Here is a 25,070-nt window from a genome sequence, read left to right on the forward strand (position 1 = left end):
TATCAAATACTTCTCCTAAATCTTAGTACAGGGCGCCGGATGCGGCGGATATGTTTTACTTGTTTGAAGCGGCAAGCAGGAAGTTTACATATGTTCTTCCGTCTTCGTTTCGCAAGACTTACTGATGGAAAATTATATGCGCAAATATACACACGAGAGATACATGCTGCATGAAGAACAAGAAATATATTTGTTCTCGAATGAAACCGTACAATAACATAGTAGAATGAAAGCCGACACTGCGGCCGCAATGCACGCGCAATTGCTGAGCGGCATTAAAAAAGTAATAATGGGAAATGAAGAAGGGAAAGAAAGGCGTATATTTCTAAGGGATAAACAAAACACATGCAAACTTCAATTATGAACACCATTTGAGGCGCCTCAACGCATATACCAGCGCGCAAAGTAGTACGAATGACTCTACCCGAAGTATCCCAGAAGAAACAGCAGTTTCCAACGGTGCGACCGCGACACGGCCCAATCCACGTCGATCGCAGCGCCGCCACAGTAGATTTCGTCGTCGCGAGCCCGACTGGCAAGCATGCGCCGCCCCATCCGTTCGCACCACTCAACCGTTTTCTAGTACACTCTAGGGCAGCCGGTGGCAGCAGAAGAGCGATATTTTTGGCCACAGTACCGTAGTGCTTTCATAGAATAACGAACTGCTTTCGAAGGATACCTCAGACCATCGTCGGGCACCCCGGGGTCTGTTCCATTATCAGGTCCTATAGTCCCCGTTGCCCAAGTGCCAGTGCTACCGAAACGCATCTGGAACAAAGGTGAGAGTACTTCTCGGAGTTTCGCGCGATTACCTCTTCGTTTGCTGACACTTAATTGTAGAAACAACCAAAGAGCGATACCTCTGTCAAGTGCACTAAGGAGAGCGTCACTTGGTAAGTGGAGTGTCTCCATAGAATGAAGGTGTCATTCGTAAAAGAGTGCACTCCCGAAGTGGTGATCACGCGAACTACTTGTGCTGCAATCGCGTCTTCCGTCACTTCTGTCGCTTCTGGTTTCGCTTCTGCTTCCTCGTCTGCATACATATCGGTGGTGCTGCTTTGTCTGTCGCTACTCTGGTCATGCTGTAGGTGCCGTGTGATGTGCGGCGGTTTTGTTTCCGGGGAAAGTTAGCGCAGAAGTGCGTCGGCGTCTAACAATAGGAAGAAGTTTCCACGGCTGCTACAGCGGCCAGATGCAACGTGATGCTGGTGCTTAATATGCTTTTTCGCACTCGGGCGACGGCAGAGAGTGATATTCACCCCGTTTCACGGTGATCCAGTGGGCGCTGCCATGTTTAATCACGTGGTGACGCATCCATTGCTTGCCTCAACCACGACCTACTGAACTCTAGACCTGCACAGATCTCCCTGCTCCCGCACGCTTGGTCTAGTTCGCCCATTTTGCGGCTAGGGTCAGAACGTACGAGCAGAGTGGCGCTAGTTATAACCTATTCGCTGTCGTCTGCTTCTGGGATCTGTTCAGCGCTCGTGCTGCCATTTCGGCAGGCACAAAACGCATGTATTGGCCGTGAATAAATTAATTCACAAATATATGGAAAGAAAACAGAAATTTGCGAATGCTTTGTGTTTGAATAGTGAAACTAGAGGAGGAGAGCGGTGCAAGAAATGTAAACAAGCATAAGTGGCAGCTGCAATGCTAGATCGACGACATAAATTTCCCTTTCCTAGCCTCAGTAAGACACTGGAAATATTGTTTTACAATATTCATAGGATAATCGAGCTTTATTGAGTTGATTACAGATAGCCTAATCTCGTAGATAACATTAGGATTTACTGCTACATGTGCGCCGTAGAGAAAGGCGGATAATCTGGTAAAAGTATTCACGAGTAAGTCCTCCGCCCGATATGTGCAATAGGTTGATCGAGTATGTTTCAAGGAAAAGTATTCACGAGTAAGTCCTCCGCCCGATATGTGCAATAGGTTGATCGAGTATGTTTCAAGGAAAGCTGAGTATGTTTTGTCTTTAATGTCTTTGGATGTCTAGCTCAATAGAAAGCTTGCAAAAAGCGATCCCAGTGCTTTAAAAGGTGCTGCACTGCGGGGCTTAAAGGGACCCTGAAACGCTTTTGACGATTTTCTACAAACGTATTGAGTCGTTAGAGTATGTCCTTCTGATCATTAATTGACACATCTAAGTGCTCTGCGTAAAGCGTGTAATTTATTATAAGGTTTTAAATATGCACATCGCTGCCGATCGCAGCACACTGCTCGGCGGAATTTTAAGCCGCCCCTACCCATATGACCGGAATCACCCATACGACGTCAGTGGGGCGAGCTATCCGATTGGCTGACAAGGGCGCGTGGTCGATAATTTTTCCAATTTTCTGGTAAACAAATGATCTTCGTAATAGTTGGAATGTTAGTTAATTTGTTTTTATGAAAAGAAAGTAACATAAAGAGAATGCACAAGAATAATTTTTCAGTGCACTTAAGCACTTCCGGCACACAGCGTGTGTCGTCTGCTTGTGTTACAACGTATTCCATTTTGAAGAGAGCTCCGCGGTCAGAGTCGGTCTCAGTCTTTTCGCGAGCACTATGATTCGACTTTGTTGCCTTGCGGACTGTAAACGTAGCGACTGGCAATATGTCAAGCTGCGACATCGTGTCCCTCTGCAAGGCAGCGTACGAGCGAACTGGCTGCTGCGCATCGGACTGCCGCTATCCGATCGGCGCCAGGATTTGCGCGTTTGTGGCCGTCACTTTACACCGGAAGATTACTAACGCAATAGCGTTTCCCGAGTCCGGTATTAGGAAAAACGCAAGCGCAAGGGGACAGAGTCTGGCCGCTTGACTTTGCCGTAACGGGATGAGCCATGAGATGAGCAGAAGGGCAAATGCGAATGGTCTGCATGGTGCAGCCACCTGGTGGCACAGAGCTCAACCATACACAGTAGCAGCAACGAAGTGTATTCTTCTTTGCTGCTGGTGTGTATTTTTCGCAGGAGTGTAATCATGAACACGTTGTTTTTATAAATGTTTTAAATGTTTTACACTTGGTTAGAGCAATATTAGCGCTTTGTTTGGCTGGTTAAGCTCTGCACCAACAAGTGTATGGACCGTGCAGACCGATCAGGCCGCTCAAGTACGTCTACGCTAAAGTTCCTTCATCAGCTTGAGTATATGCCTACAGTCATTTGCCGAAATGACCAGCTTGTCTGTGGTTACCGGAATACAAGACATGTTCGGCGCTACGACAGAATGCTCGCAACGCACGCTGCTTCGATAGCTCTCGCTTGGGGACGACGGCCAAGCGGCTAGCGGAGCGGTCTCGCGCGGGCGGGGGCGGGCTCCAAAACAACCGGAAGTGGACGATGTGACGTCGCATCGTGACGCTGAACCAGTGAAGGCGGAGCTTAGCCCCGCTCGCTCGGCGAGCGAGTTGAGGAGGAAAAGCATGGCTAGGGAGGAGGGTAGCTTCTAATCGCTTGTAGCTCCATTAATACGTAACGCTTCACTTAAATTGTGGTGCGAATGTTCTACTTAAGCTGTACCCTACGCGTCTACAAAATTTGTCCGAACCGTTTCAGGGGCCCTTTAAATTGTGTCACGGCTCTTTTCAAACTGTAAAGCTAGCTTTTCAGCGTGGTTTCGCGGCAGCATAACGGTGGTGCGGAAGATACGTACGAATTGAAGGTGTGGGCGTAATTCTTCTTGAACTCATGATGCATTCACAGACAACTTTTAAGAGTTAAAATGTGTGGTAATCATTCTGTTGTTAAACATTATGGTGGTTTCAAGTTTCTAAAGAGCGCAGAAACGAATTTTACAACGTATACAATGAAACTGTTGTGTACTTTACGAACTCTATAAACAATGTGACTTAGTGTACAAGATCTGCACGGTTTGCTACTGCCTGAAAAGGGCAATATGTGAGCGGTTATTTATTGCTATTTTAGAGAGCAGCGGACTATACGCTCCGACATTTTTTTTAGTTCGGGCAGTCGACTTTCGTATCCGAGTGACCGATCAAAGCCTTGTGACATCACTGCCGCCGTGTTTGCAAAAATCATCAACTAGACAACACGACAGCCGCCGTACTAATTACAACGCCGCACCAGTCAACCGTAGAGTAGCAGACGAACAGGTTATAAAAGCGACACCAACGGCCAATGGTTGAACGAGAGTGGGCGCAAGTGGCTCCCATAGAAACCGGATATCTGTGCAGGTCTGGAGTTCCAGTAGGTCATGGCCTCAACTGCCTCCGTTGCCTCCGTGTTTACAATGCATGCGTATGACGCCGGTGCGACTCAACAAACCTCTGTTTCGGGAGACATCGTAGGCGGCGACTGGGTGAACGACACATAGCATTGGCCACAGAATCAGAATGTGAAAAAGAGTTTTCGGAGCTGTTTAAGCTGTCCAAACGGCGCGAGCAGCGTATGTGGTTCTTGTTCTAAAAGTGGGGCTAAATACGTATTCCATTCTATCCAAACTTTCCACTCATGAATTGAATCAGGGTTAGTGTGTATCGTTCATCGTACTTTATTTGGAAAATATTTTGAAGCAGTGGCTTGTCACATTTCTGATTCGACAGTGTCTGTCGGTGTGGTCACTATTTGATTATTTTCTTCCTCATTGTGCATGGGTGTGCCCAGTTGCGACATATTTGTTATTGCTGCGCACACAGCTTGAAACGTAGCCGTTTTGTACATTTAAGTACATTGTAGCAAAGATATCGCTAGTTACTCTTGTGGGCTGTCGCAAAACATTCAGCTTCGACCATTTGTGCATCATCCGTGTAGTGTCATTTATTGTGTGTATATGTTTCACATGTATTGAAGTGTGCATCAATTCACTTATTGACATCTTGGTGATAAAGTGTGCGTAAGATTCTATGCCAGTTAGGGTAGATGTGTGTAGACACTGCGTGTGAAGTTTGCTATGACAGGAAGCAGCACTACCTCCTTTGTCACTGTTTAACAAGCGGTACTCACTCTTGCCAACATTCCAGGACTGAAGACCTTTCTTTGAAGGTTAGAGATACAGCAGTGATGGGTGAGCAAATACCTTTATCCTCGAGGAAAGCCATACATTTCAAAGCGCCAGTAACACGTACCAACATTTGCAGCAGTGGTCCGCAATATTGGCCACAAAGATTCGTTCCATTCCTTAATAAGCCATCACTATTTTTTGCAGCCAACTATTGCACACGTCTTCAATCCAACATGATTGGACCACTGTCCATTAGCAAAAACTCAGTCGCATTTCTGACTGCTGATTGCACAGGAGCAAGGTAGAAGCGGTAATGGTTTCAATTCGTGCGCTGCCGCTAGGGCCACGTGCGTCACGCCACTGAAAGCGCCATCTCGTTTCTTTCTTTAATTAAGCTGCACATACGAAATCGGCCTTGAGTAACAAAGGTGCGACAAACTGATGCCATGTTCTGTCGACCGAGAAAGTATACACATAGGGTACTCATTCTTACCTGCTGCCTGGTTGTGAACCTCCCCTCTGCGACAGATGTGGTGAGAGGCTGTCCGTTCTCAACGTCTTATAGGAGTGAGGGGAAGCAGAAGCTGAACAAAAAAGCACTTTCCTGTAGCATACCGATACCACATTCACCTTCATGTGGTAATGTTTCTTGGAGCAGAACCAATCTTTGATCATAAATAAGTTTTAAATTTTTTACAAGATGTCAATTTACTGCGCGTTTAAGCCCACGATATTCATAGCACATCCTCTGATGAGCGGTTTATGCTGTAATGGCAACATGTATGCCACGTGCCTCCGGGCCACTCTGTTAAGCTTATGGGCCTTGGTGAGGCAGTGGTGCTACTTGTAGCAACATATTTTAGTATATCACTTCATCATAGTACATCATTTTCCACAGCATATTTCATGTATCATTGTCTAGCTTTATTAAGAATATGTTCCCTTTCCAAAGGATATTTCTTTAGGTCTCTATACTGCCGTGTTTCATCCACTTCTTGATGATCATTATTCAGCAACGGCATTTTCTTATTATATCCTTGGCGCTCTTTGGCCACTTCTGGCCCTTGCACAAATAAACCCCGATCATCATCATCATCGTTTCTCTAGAACAAAGTGCTCTGTGAAAGGGGTCAATATATAGAAACATGCTGTGCTGAAAGAATGTCTCACAGACAAGTACGATGTGTGTGAACGTAATGTTGAGTACGAGAACCCACATTTTCATTCTTGAGAACAAATCTATATTGATTTCTCGTGGAAAAAATGGACGCTGGTTCACGGCGCAATAGATAACTTAATTATTCTTGGTCCTCATGAACATAACTCGAAGGCAAGAAATGTGATGCCAAAGCGAAATATGCACTACTGACTCTCATCATCAAGCAGGCGACAGTGATTTTGCCTTTTGTTATCGTTTTGCGTGAGGCAACTCGTAGGTGAAATCTCTCGAATTATAGAAACTGTTGTCCATGCAGAGTATCTCACCTAACTAGCTGCATGACAAGCTGCAACGAAATCCACAAAATGCTATTTCGAGCGGCTATACTATCCTCAAAACCATAACTGAAATTGTCCTCAGAGAAGCAGATGGCTTCAAAATTAAGCACGGCCGGGTGTGCATAACATATCAAGCGAACGTAAGACAGTGACATACAAAATCGTATGTTCACTTCAAACAGTGTGGTGCACAGTATTTACATAAGCTTGTGAATCTCTGACTGCAGAGGCAACTTTGTTCGACGAAGCCTCCGTGCGCAACTCTGAAGCAAATACAGAAACATGTATGGGTAATATGAAGAAATATGCCTGTGGCTTCATATGTACGTGATTCTCGACCCCCACAATACCCTTTACAAAGATATGAGGTCGTTGAAAACCCATCCTGGGATATTTACCATTATTAAATGTGTACAGAATTAAACAATAATTCGTCACACACTTTAGTGAATCTAGTTTCCTGTGATTTATTCTGGGAAACCCCAGTCAGACTGGAGAAACCATCTGTGAGTGTCTGCATTTGGATGTGATGATTTCTATTTGTTGACATGACTATTAAAGTTTTATATGATCAAGCGCATGCACTTGACAGAACAGAAAAAAAATAAGATGACCGTTCAAAAAGCATGTGCACCTAACTGCCTGAAAATAACAAAGAAATTATTTTGAAAAAAGGTTGCTCAAGTAAACGAAAGACGTCACAATGTCCGTTGCCGTTTTTGTTCATAGAAAACAAAACCCTTTCAACATCGAATGTTCAGTTGTTGCCACTTCCTGCCAATCAGATTGAGCGTTCATCTTTTTATATGCATGTTAATATGCATATACATGTAAAAATTGCATGTAGAAACTACGGTTATTAGATGCAGAACAGATGTGGTGGCGCATTAATTTCAGTTTCCAGATAGTAGTTTAATTTGTAGCAGTAACTTTGCAGGAACTCCACTGCAGTTGTCTATGTATGCATACTAGAGTATGCGTAAGCGTATAAACCTAAATTTGTTGGCCCACTCCCAAATTTCATGTTGGCCCACCCCTAATATAGGTTTCTCCAGGCATCTTCTATGGAGCATTCTGTATCCCTATGGATGAGCATAAATCTGGATCATAAGGGTTTTCTCTCGGAACAGTTCTTTTCTTCAGTTGTTCCTTATCGCTTCTAAAGCTACCAATCATCTACATTTACAGAATTAAAACCATTTAATGTGTTAGCTTCATAAATTAAACATTTTTCTGCACATACAAGGCATTACACTTTTCGCGTGACAGACAGATTTTGCTAGGGTACTCGCCAAAAGAATGCTTATGCATCAAAGTAATGAGAGGCGGTTAGCTTACAAACAGAGGAGTATCATTTGGCCACCTTACAATCTTGAGCAGCGTGCAATATGTTCTTAATATCGTTGATCATGTGCAGGAGCTTGTCTTTATTGCACGTTATGAATACGCTTCCCCTGTACTGGATTGGATTGGCACTGGATTGGATTGACATGGCTTGCTACGTGCTTGCGTGCGCCTTCGCTCATCGCTTCTTCTCTTTCCTGTGGATTAAATTGGCATGGCTCGCTACGTGCTTGAGCTTGCATTTCCGAGAACAGATTGGTGTGTGCGTGCTTTTCGCACTGGGATTTCAATAGATCACTAGCCTCTCACGCTTAAAGATGAAGTGAATGTCAGCAAGTGTAGAAGTGCTTTGCCGCGGGCTTGCCATGTATGTAAGCACACAAGAATGCCAGAAAACATTCATGCAACCAAAGGGTGAGAAAACTACGCTTTATTTTTCCTTTACTTTGTGATGTACCTTCACACTGGATAGCGCCGCGAGATCACTTCTAGCGAGCGCAGGAAGAACTGAAGGCACACAAAATAGCCCGCAATGTTTATTCTCAGCTGTATACATCACCCTGTGAGGTCAGCGCTCAGTATCTTTTGGGGGCACAGATGCAGAAGATGCAACAGCAGAATGCGACTCATGCGCAATAACAGCGTGCAAGCACTTATCAGCAAAAAGGCATCGGCTTGTTCACAGCCCCAAAAGAATGTAGTGTCCTTCCTGAGAAGGTCAGTCAGTGGCTTGGTGATATCTGCAAAATGTTTGGAAAACTGACGAAAGTAGGAGCACAAGCCCGTGAAGCTACACAAATCTTTTGCTGAGCAGGGCACTGGAAAGTTCTTGACAAGATGGGTCTTATCAGGATCAGGATGTGTACTGGCAGCAGTGACAAGGTGGCCAAGAACATTTACTTTGCAATGTCCAAAATGGCACTTAGAAGAGCTAAGTTGAAGGCCAGCCTTTCTAACAACTTCAAGAATAGCGGCCAAGGGACTGAGGGGGCTGTCGAAATGTAGGGGAATATACAATGACATTGTCCAGCTAACAAACAGTTGGACCACTTATAGCCCCGAAGAAGAGAGTCCATCATTCTTTCAAAAGTTGCTGAGGCATTACAAAGGTCATTACAAAGGAATAACCTTAAAATGCTAAATCCCGTCTGGTGTAACAAAAGCAGTCGTGTAAAACACAATGTTGGGATAGTTGGTGCATTGTATTAAGAAAAAACCAGTCTCTGTCCTGTCCTCTCGTATGTTTCCTGTGTGCATCTTTTTTTTGGCTGGTTTTTTCTCAGTGCAGTGAAAGCCGTCTTCTCATGGTCCAGTTCATCAACCAAAATCTGCCAAAAGCCAGATTGGAGGCCAATTTAACAGAAGTATTTCGATCTGTGAATGCAGTTGAGGGCTTCATCAATCCACAGGAGAGGGTACATATCTTTTTTGATGATCTGGTTCAGTTGATGGTAGTTGACACAAAATCGCCAGCTGCCATTCTTCTTTTTGACCAAGATAACCAGCAATGCTCAAGGACACAAAGACGGCTTAATTACACTTTTGTTTAGTATCTTGTCTACTTCAGCTTGGATAACGTTTCATTCTTTGTGAGACACGCGATAAGGTCTCCTGCAGATTGGACTGTATCACCAGTGTCATTCTTATAAGTTACAATGGAAGTCTGTCCCAGTGGGCGATCCTGCAAGTCAGACATCACAATAAGACACCAGCATGGGACAAGGACCTGTAGCTTGTTTGGTAAGCAGGTCTTCAGCAATCATCTTTAAAGATATGTCAGGATCCGACGTTGCGGAACCTATCGGACAGCAGGTAAATGAAGATAAGCACGGAACATCTAATACAGAGATGACAGTATTGTCGATGGGTGAAGCGTTACCGAATGACATGCCTTTCGGGACAACCTGTGTACTTGAACCAAAATTTTAAACTGGAAGAAATATGCAGTTATTGGCGATAGTCAGAATGGTATGAGAAATGACAACTCTGCTTAGCAGGAAAACATTCAGATTAGGAGTCTGCATTTAGTCATCGTCAGGAACGGATGGGAAGCATGTCAAAGGCATATATATACATGGGAGTTTGAGGTGGCAACCGTACAAAGCCTACAGAGCATAAACGAGGCTTACCTGATTTTGGAGGACAGCAGTGAATAGGCAGCTTGAGTTGGAAGAGGTCAGCAGTGCAGTCAGTCAGTGCTGAATAGTCTGATAAACGGTCAAGGCTGAAGTAATGGGAACACGGTTCAAGAACAGCAAATTAAACGGGAGTGTTGAGACTAGCAACAGTTACTGGGGCGCTGGACATACCAAGGATAATGGACGTTGCTCCGTCAGCGACCAGGATAGCATGAGATGCGGCAGGTGTAAGGACTTCAGGTGGCAATGAAGGTGGTTGCTCATCACCGAGATATCGGTTCCAGTATCAACATGCACTGGGACAACTAAACTGTCAACTTCTACATTGACCATATTGCTTCTTGCCGGCAGGGTGAGAGGCTTTGGCAGAGAGGTTGACAATGCAGCATCACCTCCGGGAGCTCCACCTTTTAGTTGTCCGAATGTATATGCCCAGGTCAGAATGACACCAACAGGTGACGGGACTCAGGTGATCTGAACAACAGGCAACAACTTTGAGGCAAACGGGACTGGTGACTGCTCAGCGACGGTGATCGAATGCGCCGTGTGGTTGTACCGTCAAGTGTCGTGCAGGTTCGTCTCGGCTTGCGGCTGGAAATAGCAAAAACCGCTGCCTGGGCGAGGCCTGTTCAAGAACAGCATTGATGACGAGCGGTTGCGACAGTATCGGGCGATGTACCCAACGCAGCGACAACTGAAGCAAACAGTTTGGTCAAACGGTGTTCGCCACTCTGTCATGTTGCGAGAGCCTCGAGGGACCGATTGATTTTGTGTATGCACGATCGAAGGATGTGCGGCTAGCTTCGAACTGGCCATGGTACAGACTGCAAGGCGACACTGGCGAGTTCTTGACGCACAATATCCTGAACAGTGTGAACAATAGAAGTGCATGTATCAATGACAGGTGGGTAACGAGCTGCAGGGCACATGGCTTCCAACTTCCTTTGCACAATCTTCGTCAGCTGCTCTGAAGGATGCTGCTGGCGAACGAGTCCTGTCGGTCATCACAAGAGGATTGCAGCCGTATTGGGAAGCCATGCAAATGACTGATGCGACGACTGTTCACCTACTCAAAACGCTTGCATTCCGTGATAAAGTCATTACCTGAAGTAGAGTTCTTACAAAGGAGTAAATTGAAGGCATAATCAGTAATACATTTTAAAACATGCCCGACTTTCTCAGACTCTGGCATTTCAGCGTTTACCTTGGGGCAGAGTGCTAGCCCGTCTTGTATATAGGCGAGATAGCCTTAGGTGGACATCCGAATTCATTGTGCCAACTCTTTCGTAGCGATGACCTTCTGACCCAGTGGTTTTCCGAAGAGATCTCGTAGCATCTTCTTCCAGGTATTTCACTCACGGAGTTCTTCATGGTTTTTAACCACACGCGCAGTTCCTGCCAAGTAAAAAATTATGTGCGTCAGCGTCACTGTGGAATCTCATTTGTTGGGGCTGCTCAACCACTCGTGTTCTCCAGCCAGTCGCCGACGTCGGTGCCAGCGGCCGGTGCCGCGCAAGGCTCCTGGATCACGTGGATGCCTGAGCACAACAGTCGATGCAGGCATCGCTGAACTATGCACCGTCTCCTGCAAGCTCGGTGATGAACTGAAGCGGCAGCCACTGTGAAGCTCAATTCTGAGTCGTTGCCCCGTACTTCCACCGAATGTTATGAAGAACATTACTAACAAAAACTTGAGCGCCTTGGTTCCCCTGATAGTTCTTGCTTGCTGACTGCGAAGATCTCAACTCGTGTGTTACCTTGGTGATTGAAAATAATTGGCAGTGATGTGGATGACGAATGTTTGATTTCTTCTATGGCTAGTTCAATGCGAGTCTGGTGAGTTGTCAAGCATTACCTTGCGTGCACCAGTGCTGTTTGCATACTACACAGAATACGCAGGGAGACATGTTTTGAGAGGCGTTGTATACGATTGTTGATAAGCTCCAAGAGGGTTGAGCATTCTGATTGCCTCCCATTGCATATCGCATCGTGGGGACATGTATTGTTAAACATTAATTAAAATGCCTACAAAGCGTACAAACGAGAAGGGGGTTAACCGAGGGGCCTGATTTTTATTAATCATATCATGATGAGCCAACAAACAAAGACACCAATGAAAACATAGGGGAAATTACTTGTGCTTAATAATTGAATTAAAGAAATGATAAATTAATGGCAATGAAAGTGGACGATAAAACAACTTGCCGCAAGTGGCGAACAATCCCACAACCTTCGCAGTTGGCGTGCGATGCTCTACCAATTGAGCTACTGCGGTGTCGTTTCCCCATCGACTTTCTAGGGTATATTACATTTCCTAGTAGAACCCTGGGAGTGTCTAGTTAGAGCCCAAGAGACTGCTTCAAAAAGGCGGGATTTGTATGCCAAAGTGAAACCCCCACGGTAGTGATACCAACATGGTAGAAGCCACTGACATGACCGGGCTCTGGGAGCAGGTCGCCGTTTCTAGCCTCTATATTGCTACTGACGGAGAAACAGAAGGTGCTTCAATGGAGGGGCGTCTGAGTGAACTTAGTACTGCCTTGTTCTGCAAAGAGATCTCCTACGATGTGATCATTTTCATTACAAACGGTGGCATCGTGCAACGACAGGAGCCGCAGTGATGAGAAAGACAATGGCCCGTCCTTGGCTTCGAGCTTGATCATGCAAAATGCGCTGTCATCAATCAAGTCCCGCATTAATTTCGTGCACACTTGAGGATTTCCACCACTGTTCGCGCTGTAGCTGGATCTGAGGCACACTGCAGTTCTAAACATGAAATGCCTCAAGAGCAGGTGCACATTTCTGACTATTTCAGCACGCCAAATGCTCGACACGCTGTTTATGGCTATAAATAAAGATGTTGTTTTTCAATGTCTACTCCATACAATCTGTATCTTTTAGTGTGAGTGGCAAATTTGTGCTCCAGCTACAAAGGTATGTTTGGCAGCTTTTGTTTTTCTTTTTTGTACAGCAATTCATCCAGACATTGTAATGACTGGGTCTATGATTGATCTTCTTGATATTGTTATAAGCGTACTGCACTGTAATCCCTATGGCTGAAATTAACCCTCACATGTGCCTTCATATCTCGCCGGGTGCTGGCAAGCTCTCCCAGGTCAAGGTTCAGTACACACACCAGTGTCGTGTAAATATCCGAATTTCCTAATGATGGTTTTGAATATTTCGCTATTCGATATTTGCCTTAAAAAATTTAGTAATAGACAAACCACTGGGTTTCTTGCGTGCACTCATATACACAGTTTGGTTGCGCTATGAGCGTGGATGCTGGTTGCTTAGCTGCTGGCGAGTTGAGTGGCAATCGCTGTGATGTCGACCACTGCCCGAATGCCAAATCGTAAAGATCTATTTCCATATATATATATATATATATATTTAATCTGATGAGTGTTTATGCAAGCCCATCTGTATTCATGAATAAACAAGGCATGTTTAGCCACAGAAAATGTTTTGTGGTTTTATCGTCACTCTGAAAAAGTTGAGCTCACATTTCTACAATATTGGTCAGTCTGAAGATTTTAAATCTACAGTAAATACATTTCTTCCTGGGGGTCACATTTCATTCATTTAGCCCATCTGTACTAATGAATAAACAAGGCATGTTTACCTGCAGAAAATGTTTTGTGACTTTATCGTCACCCTGAAAAAGTTGAGCTAACTTTTCTGTAATATTGGTGAGTCTGAAGATTTTAAATCTACAATAACAACATTCCTCACAGGCGGTCACATTTCATTCATTCATTCATTCATTCATTCATTCATTCATTCACTCATTCATTCAAATAACTTTATTGAGTGCCCTGCTATTTGGTGGGGTGGTTTGGACCCCGCCTAGGTTTCTGCAAAGGGTTGTTGGCCCTTGGTGGCTTCCTTGGCTCGCTGGATGGCCCAGAGTTGGTGCTGTAGGTCCGAGCTGAGGAATGCAGACTCCCAGCGCGTGCGGAGGCCGTCACTGTCAGAGGCTCCATCACTTTTATTCTACATAATAGCCGTACTTTCCCATAAGATATGCTTCAGGGTGGCTCTAGAGTCGCATTGTCTGCACATGTCAGTGTTAGGTGCATGATAGCTGGACTCGGTAAGGATCTGGTCTGTAACTGTCGCCGTTCGACAGACTGATTTTTGCTTAATTTTGGGTGCGGCTGCAGGAATACGCCTCTGCAATGATGGTGTTGTGTAATTGGGGAAAAATTACTCAAAAGTTTAAGAGGATGAAAGTTGGCAGTGCATTCATTCTTTAGATATGATTGGTGACTTTGAGATCATGAACACTGCTATGATTCGTGCAGATTTCTTGGTTATATGATTTGTATGATGAATAATATGAAAAGTGCTCACACCTGGGACTCAAGTTGGCGTCAAAGTGGTTCATTGAAAAGCAGCACGTACTCAGTGTGTCTACGAAGCACCTGAAGCAGTCAGACCTGCAAAGCGGGAGAACGGGCTAAGAATCTCTGGATCTGTACAGGCTGCCCCTGCAAATAGAACCTGGCAACATTTAACATGTGAAACCTCTCAGTGAGGCTAGCTTAGTGGGGCTCTTTGAGGCATATAGGGCATTGGCTGAGATATCATTGACCGTAATGAGGTTTGAAAAATAGGAAGCTTATACAGAGCTCACTAACGGTCACGTCTTCTGCTACAGAGGTCTTCCAGATGAGAGGGAATAGAGGGTAGGGCTTCTAATTAATAAGTACATAGCGGGCAACATTGATAAATTCTATTGGTATTGGTATGTGTTCTAATAGCTTGTTTTCGGTGAACCTTTTTCATGGTCCAGTCTCTCTTAGAATATTGTCGCACAGCTTAAGAGACACCTTTCTGTATCGGAAGTTTCTCAAATGTTGTCACTGGTTGTGTCTGTTGTCACTGAAGCTTGTGTAATGAGATTGTTTGCGTGAGATTGAATGTGTAATACTTTCTGGAAAGCATGAAGGCATTAGCGATACAACTAGAACTTTTTACGAGTCATGTATGAAAGTCAATGTCCTTGACCCGCACATGATATTTCGGCTATCGATGAGTGCTCACTGCTATGATTGTGTTGAGTGTTACTTGGTTTTCTGGGCACAGGTTTGCGCAATGCATTGTGCCACTTTGGTTGTCCTCTGTCCCTAAAACGTGACGGTAACACTAAAAGGGTAACAATCATCTTAATAAAACTTAGTAGCAGATATCAATGACAGGTAGTACAAACCTACTCTACCTCCAGTGGTAAGGAGAAATAGAAGTTTTATGAGGAGGTTGAATTAGCAATGAGAAATGTCCAAGGTGTACTGTAGTCATGGGCAGCTTTAATGCAAAAGTAGGGGGAAAATGGGTGGCAGAAAGGGTTACTGGCAACTATGGCATCAACTCTAGAAATTGTACAGGAGAGATGTTGGTGGAATTAATAGAATGGAATCGTCTTCAAATTATGAATACCTTCTTCCGGAAGCGCAATAACAGGAAATCAACCTGTAAAAGCCGTAATGGGGAAACAAGGAAGGAAATAGGTCTCTTACTCTGTGCCGACCTTTGCATAGTGCAGGATGTAGAGGTGTTAGTAGGGTAAATGGCTGTAAACATACGTTAGGGAGGTCCAGGATTGTTCTCAATTTGAAGAGATAAAGTTATTATTAGTTAAGAGGAATTAATATTAAGAGGAAACAGAGGAATAAATTAGTTAAATTAGATAAATTAAGAGGAATATAATTAATTAAGGTGAAACAGGCTAGCCAACCTAGTCATAGGGTAAAAGTAGATGACAAGACAAGGGTAATTGGAGATAAGTGGCAGCAATGTAATGTGTGGGGTGGGTAACCGACTGTCTATCAGGGTTACAGAATGGGTACCAGCAGAACTGACGTGTCATTGTGGACAGCAGACAACTAGGTAGTGTGATGAAATAGAAATTTTGCAAGAAGAGAATTGTGTTAGCTGGCGCAAGACATGGGGATCTTAGAGTGGACATTAAATAGGCCGATCGTGATGACCCTAGGCTCTTGCAGTCACTTTTCATTATTTGGACTACAGCGATAGTTCTAGAATATATCATAGAAAAAAGTGTCTGACATGTGTTCAATTGTCGTAATCCTTTCACAGAAAAGAGGTTGCTTTGCTTTAGAGTAATCAGTGTGGATTACCACCTGTAGCCTTTTAGGAATACTGCACCAGAAGGGTTATTCTGTTGTATTCCATGGCTATGCATTGTAACATGCCCCTGCATTAATTTTTTGTTGTATTTAACTCTTCTCAATACAAAACAGGACTGCAATCACCCCAATTATTTTCTGCAGACTTCAGAAATGCGATGAGCCCATCTGAAAGCGTCCCTGCCAAAATGGAATGCCACAGCCCTTCCAAGGTCGTCGGTCAGGTCGAGGTTGGCATGCAGTACAGCTTGCCTCTGGCTGACAAGTCTGTCGGGTGCTGCTTTAAAGCATGGAGCGAGTCTAGGAGCGTGCAGACTACGGAGACTCTGGAGCAGTTAACCTCCTCCTCAGGTGGGCAGTGACTGGCACTTCTCTTACATTTGCTTGCGTGTGTGAGCGTTGTGAATGGCCAAGTCTGAGTAGCTTGGTATCACTTGCTAAAGTGCGTGTGACATTCTGCTGCCGAGGACAAATTAGCAGGTTTGCGAGCCTTGTCTGCATACTGATTGGAGCAAACGGCAGAAATTATGCTGTGCTGCTCACATTGAAACAACTAAGATGGCAGAGTTTAATCCAGAGCCCTCATGACTTGACGTTCTTGTAGGCGTCATATTGCTCTGTTATAATGTTACATCCTTGAGTCAAGTCTTAGTTATGCTTAAAGCGGTGTACTTGTGTAAGAACGCGAATAGAGATCCATGCAGAATGTCAGTCGACCCCTGTGCTTAGGCTGAACAAAATTAAAAGAAAATTAAAACAATTGTTTAATGCAGTTAAGGATACTACAAACAAAATGTACTTTGTTTTATCGATATGCTAATTTATTAAGGGAGGCAGAAACCACATGTGAACTATTAGGAATCATTTCTAGGACAGGTTTGAGTCACGACATCCCACAGCACATCATCGGTAGTGACTAACCAGGACTAGGCATGTGCAACAATGTTGTAGGGAGCATCCATCACTTCGTTGTGCCATCTTGTCGGAAATCTAGTTTTCTTTGCCATGGGGGTCATTGCCCCTTGCTTGGGAAATCCAGTTTACCTGGCAGTAGAGGTCATTGCCCGCTGCTCTTTCTTGGAACCTAGGCGGCTGCCCGACTGGGACACCACCACAGCCACTTGGCAAACCTGCCTTTACTATTGAACAAAGCCAATTGAGTGTGCATTTTCAAGCTGTCATAATGTGTATTCCTTGCCTACCCTAAAGAGAGCTCCTAACAAGTGGTGATGCAGGACATTAAATTTTATTTCCGAACACTAGCCATGGACGATGTTACTTCTACACCAGCTGACAGAGAAGGTGACATGATTACATCAGCTGTTATTGCCGGAGAGCTTCAGCTTCCCAGCTCTTGGTCCAAGAATCCCTGAGTTTAGTTTATGCAAGTAGAGGCCTCTTTTTAACTCTTACGCATCGCTTCGCAGACAGCAGAGTACCTGCATGTCATTGCCACGTTACCCTCTGACATCGCCGATGCCATAAGTGACCTGCTAGTGGGTACTCCTTCGCTCACTGCATATGATGACCTGAGACGCATGGTCCTTCAGTACCTCGAGCCGTGACAACAGAGTAGGCGCCAAGAGCTCCTCTTCGAGGAACTCGGCGACCAATAACTGTTACAACTGCTTCACTGGCTGCATTAATTACTGGGCGAGCACTCTGCGAACGCGAGCCAGCTTCCAATTTTGCACAAGGTTTTTTTTGCAACACCTCCCACAGTCCTTAGCATGGTGCTGTTGGGTTCCGGTGAGATGAGTCTCGATTGCTTAGCTACTTTTGCTGACTGCATGTGACCGCTCGTGTGTGCACAGCTACCTATCGCCATTCTGAGAGTCTTGGAGCCAAGAGACTTGCTCTCATGCCTAGAGGAAACAGTCGACCACTTTACCAGTGCACTGGAGAAGCTGGCGACTGGCAGCAACACTCATGACCAACTTCAGCATAACCATTCGGCTTCACAGTCTCACCGTGTACCTAGACTCGCCATAACAGTTGACCTGGTACCACCGTCACTTTCGCAAACAAGCAAGTCGCTGCACTCAGCCCTCTTCGTGGGCGGGAAACGCACCGGCCAGTCGCTAACGACGGCATGCGACATCGGCCCTCGCACAAGTCAGTTTTTCATGGTTGTCAACCGCGTCACCATCGCCCGCTTCCTCGTGGTGATCGGAGCCGAGCTGTATCATTCCCGCCATGGCCGCAGATCACCAGTATCCCAAATCCACACCCATGTTCGACACAGTGAACAACAATGCCATCGTGTCGTATGGGCTCTGCTCAATAACGCTAGCCATCGGACTCGGGCGCTTGTCTTGGTAGGTGTTTGTGATCGCCGACGTCACCGTGACCCCAAGGCATCAAGCCACTGGAATAACGGGTGCGGGCAATCGAGGACTTCTCCTCTCCAACCTACTTCCGAAGGTTGCTTGAGTTTTTGGGGTTCGTGAATTTTCGCAGCTGCTTCAAACACATCATGTGCGCAAGTTCTTCAGCTACTTACTGACCTGCTGCATCGTGACTGAAAAAAAAAAGAACATGCCTACCTTCCATCGGTACTTGGAGCAAGAACATCCCTTTCAGGAAGCCAGAATATGGTTATTACGGCATTATAGTGGGGAGTGGTTACATGCAAAACGGGTAAATTCAACAAACAGGAGTTAATAAATGAGAAGGTTATATATATATATATATATATATATTGTTACGGTTAATGTTAAACCGGCTTTATTCAAGGGACGAGATGGATGGTAAAGTCAAGATGGCGTCCTGAGGCTGCACCAGCTCACTTCTTCTTCCTCTTCTTCTCGCCCGGCTCATGCCGTAGCAATCCCCGGTTGCCAGACGAAGCCCGCTGGGCAAGTCCAAATCACTCGGAAAGCGTAGGGTGAAACCGCTTAAGACGGGCAACATGTACTAACTGGGTCCGGCTAGACCGACGACCAGTCGACGTCAAGCGTGCCACTACGTACGTCAAGTCACTCAAGCGATCTACGATGACGAATGGGCCCGTGTACTGAGGTAAAAACTTTTCGCATAAGCCACGTTTACGTTGAGGAGTCCACAACCACACAAAGTCTCCTTTGGCGTACGAGACAGACTGGTGTCGGCTGTCATAGCGCTCTTTCGATCGGTCTTGCGATGCCACAGTACGAAGACGAGCGATACGCCGGGCTTCTTCGGCAAGACAAAGCGTCTTGGCAACAGAGTACTCGCTGTGAAAGTCAAACGGTAGTATAGTGTCAATGCAGCTTAGCGGTGAACGTGCGTAAAGGAGATAAAAAGGACTGTAATCGGTCGTCTCATGCTTTGCAGTATTATACGCATAGGTGATGAAGGGGAGTACGTCATCCCAGTCCTTGTGATCGGAAGATACGTACATGGCCAGCATGTTAGTTAGAGTTCTGTTCGTACGTTCTACAAGCCCATTTGTCTGAGGGTGATAAGGCGTTGAATGACGGAATTGCGAACTGCAGAGACGAAGCAGTTCTTCTACGGCGTCCGCAACGAACTGACGACCGCGATCGCTAATGATCACACGGGGGGGACCATGTCGAAGAATAATGAATCGAAGCAAAAACGTTGCAACGGACGCAGCTGTTGAAGATGGCACGGCCGCCGTTTCCGCGTAACGGGTCAGATGGTCGACACATACGATCACCCATCGGTTGTCGTTAGATGATCGGGGAAATGGGCCCAGAAGATCGATACCCACTTGTTCAAATGGCAGGCGAGGCGGCGGCAGAGGTTGGAGAAGACCTGGCGGAGCGGTCGTAGGGCGCTTGTAGCGTTGACATTGTTCGCAACTGGCGACGTAGTGCTTGACCGTGTCCCGCATTCTGGGCCAGTAAAAACGCTCCTGTGTCCGGTTCAAAGTTCTTATGAATCCCAGATGGCCAGAGGTCACATCGTTGTGCATGGCTCTCAGTATGTCCGTTCGTAGACTCTGCGGCACCACCAGAAGGAAGCGTGCGCCTTTAACCGAATAATTGGTCTTGTAAAGCAGGCCGTCACGGACACAAAATCGACCGGTGGCTCCAGGACGCGATGCGGCCACAAATAGAGGTTCCAAACCAATATCATTTTCCTGCTCTGCTTTGAAAGTCATCGAGTCTGGGAATGTAGAAGAAATGGGAGCAAAACAGTCATCAAAATTGTCTTCGTCACACTCCGTCGTCGTCAGAGGAAGGCGGGAGAGACAGTCCGCATCTGCGTGGCGACGCCCGGACTTGTAGGAAATAACGAAGTCGTACTCCTGCAGTCGAAGAGCCCAACGTGCCAGTCGTCCACTCGGGTCACGGAGATTCACCAACCAGCACAACGCGTGGTGGTCAGTAATGATAGTGAACGGGCGTCCGTAGATATAAGGTCGAAATTTGTGGACAGCGAAAACAGCTGCCAAGCATTCTTGCTCGGTCACAGTGTAATTGCGTTCCGCCTTAGTCAAAGAGCGACTAGCATAAGCCACAACGTGTTCAGCTCCTTGATGACGTTGCACAAGTACGGCGCCGATGCCGATGCCACTGGCATCAGCGTGCACTTCCGTAGGTGCGCATGCATCGAAGTGACGCAATATGGGCCCTGATGTTAGTAGAAATTTTAGCTGACGGAACGCGTCGTCGCAAGCCGATGTCCAGTTGAAAGGGACGGCTTTTTGGAGAAGACATGTTAGGGGGTACACCACGTCGGCGAATCTTGGGACGAAGCGCCGAAAATACGAGCACAGGCCCAAGAAACTCCTCAACTCCCGCACTGACTTCGGTGCTTCGAAGGAGCTGACTGCCTCAATCTTCCGTGGATCTGGCCTCACACCGTTTTTGTCGACCAGATGCCCAAGTACTAACGTCTCGGTTTCTCCAAAACGACATTTCTTGGAATTTAGGATCAAGCCGGCTTGTTTGACACAATCCAGAACAAGATTGAGACGGCTGTTATGTTCACTCAATGTGCTGCCAAAAATAACCACATCATCGAGGTAGCACAAACAAATTTCCCATTTAAGTCCTCGGAGGATAGTATCCATGAATCTTTCGAATGTTGCTGGCGCGTTACAAAGGCCGAATGGCATAACGTTAAATTCATAAAGACCGTCTGGTGTCACGAAGGCCGTTTTCTCCTTATCGTCTGGGTGCATGGGTATCTGCCAATACCCCGATCGCAAATCCAGTGATGAAAAGTAGGCAGCGGAATGTAGACAGTCGATGACATCATCAATTCTAGGAAGCGGATACACATCCTTTTTGGTGACCGCATTCAGTTTCCTGTAATCAACGCAAAACCGCCACGATCCATCCTTCTTCTTTACTAAGATTACTGGTGCTGCCCACGGACTAGAAGACTCTTGGACAACACTTTTACGCAGCATGTCTTTCACCTGTTCAGCAATAACTGTCCTCTCTGCTGAAGAAACGCGGTAAGGCTTTTGCCGAATGGGGTGCGCAGATCCGGTGTCAATTCTGTGGCGAGCACGAGAACGCGGGAGTGAAGCCTGCTTGTCGCCTTGTGTGAAATCGAACACAGAAAGATGTGCCCACAAAACTTGTGCGAGAGCGCGGCGCTCATGTGAGGGCAGTGCCTTGTTGATCATTCGTAGGATCTGCTCTTCAGAAATGCTTCTTTGGGGATCGCTACTATGAGACTGCTCCTCCTCGCTTAGAACTGTAATGGAGCTGTAAGTAATCTCGTCAAATTCAGCAAGCTTCATATCACGCGGGAGAACGGCAGGGACGCAAGAACAATTGAAAGCCCATAAATTGGAGGCGCCATTCACTACTCTCACGACAGAGCGTGGTACAAGTACATCTTTCTTTGCGCAGCTCGACGTAAGTGGCTGGACTTGCGCGTCAAACGATGAAAGGTCGGCAGCAGCGAAATTGACAGGGATACGTGACAGCGACCAAGGCGGTAGCAGCAAATCGTTCGAAACAACACAATAGTTTTTCACTGGTAAGGATGTGTCGGCAAGGGTGGCGAGAAGCGCGCTATTCAAAGTAATTTCGCCTGTGCCACAGTTAACGGATGCACCACAATCCTGAAGAAAGTCAATCCCGAGAATCACATCATGAGTGCATCGCGGTAGTACGAGAAATTCTGTTTTAAGATCTTCTCCTCCGAATAAAACACTTGCAACACAAATACCAAGGGGAACTAGGCACTCTCCGCTGACACCACGAAACGTCACACCATCATTCCACGGGAACATAACTTTCCTACCCAGCCTCTCTTTGAAAGTCACACTCATGACGGAAACGGTAGCACCAGTATCCACTAATGCTGTTGCAGGTATACTATCAATTAACACACGCACTTTGTTCTTCACCATCATAATAGGCAGAGGAGTATTTCGCAGATACACAGACTGTCCGGCGACCTTACCTCCATTGGCCGCGCCGGCTAGTTTCCCGACGGCGGTGGAGACGTAGCACGTCGCCGTGGTGACGGTGAACGTCGTTGGCGACTGGTTGGGGGCGTCAGGCTGCGGTCAGAAGCTGGCGAGCCACTCCTTCTACTATACTGACGGAAGGTATTCCGAGGTGGCGCGCCTGTGGTGTTTGCAGGGTCTATCGGCCAACGGTCGTCATAACTATCACGTCCAAAATTAGGCCAAGTTGGTGGTGGGCCATATGTTGTCTGTCGGCGCCGGCGACAAAAACGAGCAATGTGTCCTGAGGCGCCACAGCTGTAACATACAGGAGATGCGCGACCGACGTTGTATGCCTCGGAGTCAACCCTGGGACGCTGCGAATAATAAACGCGATCTTCCGAATTCCGATTCGTGGTGGTAGCTCGACGAGTTCGTTGATCGTGCGTCATGTCGTCGGGAAAGGTACGTCGGTGCTGTCGCAGCTGATCACCTCGACAGTCTGCAACGCCTGGCATGACAGACAATGCTGACACAGCAGATGCATGTTCTTGAGGTTGGTTGGAAGCGCAACCAAGCTGTTCGACATCCGCCCCTTTGGTGTGTCGTTCAAGTTCTTCGCGGACAATTTGCCTTATAGTTGCCGCAAGGTCAAATTGAAAGCTGTAGTTGTCGTTTTCGTCAACGCTTGCCACCGTTGTGACATTTGCTAGCCTGCCAAACTTTGGCGTGATACGGCGCAGCTTCAAGGCCTCAAATGTGCGGCAATGCTTGATGAGGTCGGCGACCGAGGCGAGACTCTCCTTTCCGATTAAATAATTGTAAACATCCTCGGCTATGCCTTTGAGAAGGTGTCCAACCTTGTCCTCTTCGGACATTCGAGGATTGACAGTCTTGCAAAGCTTCAGGATCGCCTCTATGTACGTAGTACAGGTCTCACCTGGGACTTGAGCGCGCTGAAGCAATGTCTGCTCCGCCCGCTTCCGTTTCGTGGTGGAATCGCCAAAGCACTCTGTGAGGTGAGTAACGAAGCTGTCCCACGTTGTGAACGTATCTTCATGGTTCTCGAACCACACTAGCGCCGTGTCTGTGAGGAACAGAACCACATTGTCGAGCTGAGTCGTGGAGTTCCAGCCGTTGTACTTGCTCACACGCTTGTAGTGGGTGAGCCATTCCTCCACGTCTTCGCCGAATTTTCCAGAGAAAGGGCGGGGCTCCATCTGATGCATCCAGGCGCCGGTTGTTCGCACTGGAGCTGCCAGAGAAGGCTGTTCGTCGCTGCTGTGGGACATCGGGATCTCAAGCGGTGTTGGAGGCAGTCGAGCGAGGCGTCGGCTCCGGCGTGGCACTTGCTGCAGCAGCTCCGTCGTCTTGGTCGAAGTACCCAGCACCTCCACCACAAAACTGTTACGGTTAATGTTAAACCGGCTTTATTCAAGGGACGAGATGGATGGTAAAGTCAAGATGGCGTCCTGAGGCTGCACCAGCTCACTTCTTCTTCCTCTTCTTCTCGCCCGGCTCATGCCGTAGCAATATATATATATATATATATATATATATATATATATATATATATATATATATATATATATATATATATATATGTGTGTGTGTGTGTGTGTGTGTGCAGAGTATCCTTGTCTTGTCAACTACTTTTACCCTTACTATGACTAGGTTGGCTAGCCTGTTTCCTCTTGACTAATTATACTTTTATCTCTTCAAATTGAGAACAATCCTGGACTTCCCTAACCTCCATAATTACAAAAACAAGTGGCACCTAGATTTTTAGATATAGAAAGTTAGCTATGGCGTTCGTGAGGATAGGTTGAACAATGTGAAGAAAAACGTTCCTAGTTACACAGTGTTAGCTATGATATTCTTGAATAATTGGTGATATGCGATAGTGGCCATCGAGGCTGGAAGGCGGTTCCACTCATTGGAAGTGCATGGTACAAATGACTGCAAAAAAGCGTTCGATCTGCATAATGGAAGGCCGACCTTATGAATGTCATCAAGTCTGAGTAATACATACGGAGGCAGGGAAATCAGTTTGTTGCGTAACAGCAGGTGATGAAATAACTTATAAAAAGGCACAGATGGTATATTTTGCGATGTGATGACAAGGACGGTAAGTTAAGGCTAGATTTCATGGCACTGATACCTGCAGTTTTATTATAGTTAGAAAGAATGAAACGAGTAGACTTATTCTGTACCATTTATAGTGAGTGCATTAGGTTTATTTCACCCGAATCCCAGATTGAAGCATCATACTGAAGTTTAGGTCCTATTGAGTTTTATAGAGGATTAATTTTAAGGAAGAAGGTGCTTTGGAAACGTTGCGTCGTAAGTAACCTAGCATTCGATTAGCGTTACTTATTATATGGGAGATGTGGGTATCTTAAGTGAGATCGGACGTGATGTGAAGGTCAATGCACTTCTAAGTTGTTACCAAATCTAATGGAGCGTTATTAAGGGAGTACACAAGTGGTTCACTGGTAGTTCTAGATACAAGCATCAATTTACATTTGTTAGCATTTAGTTCAATTAACCATGAATTGCACCATGCAAAAACGGCGTTAAGGAGAGCTTGAAGCCTGGTTACATCCTCATCGCTAGTTATTTCGG

The 25,070-nt window shown here is 46.1% G+C and overlaps 1 protein-coding gene across 2 annotated transcripts in view; it reads left to right on the forward strand.

Moving 5' to 3' along the window:
• Positions 1-503: 503 nt before the first annotated feature.
• LOC142590467 (uncharacterized) overlaps positions 504-25,070 on the forward strand; it is a 48,391-nt gene continuing 23,824 nt past the window's right edge. Inside the window, exons 1-3 of one of the 2 annotated variants that reach the window (XM_075702609.1) lie at positions 504-779; positions 9,078-9,209; positions 16,229-16,435. In XM_075702609.1, the coding sequence (XP_075558724.1) occupies positions 16,243-16,435 (193 nt within the window). In that variant the 5' untranslated portion in view covers positions 504-779; positions 9,078-9,209; positions 16,229-16,242. The remainder of the gene's footprint in view (positions 780-9,077; positions 9,210-16,228; positions 16,436-25,070) is intronic. The other variant, XM_075702608.1, reaches the window with a different exon arrangement.

The sequence above is a fragment of the Dermacentor variabilis genome, chromosome 8 (genome assembly GCF_050947875.1).
Source record: "Dermacentor variabilis isolate Ectoservices chromosome 8, ASM5094787v1, whole genome shotgun sequence".
NCBI lineage: Eukaryota > Metazoa > Arthropoda > Arachnida > Ixodida > Ixodidae > Dermacentor > Dermacentor variabilis.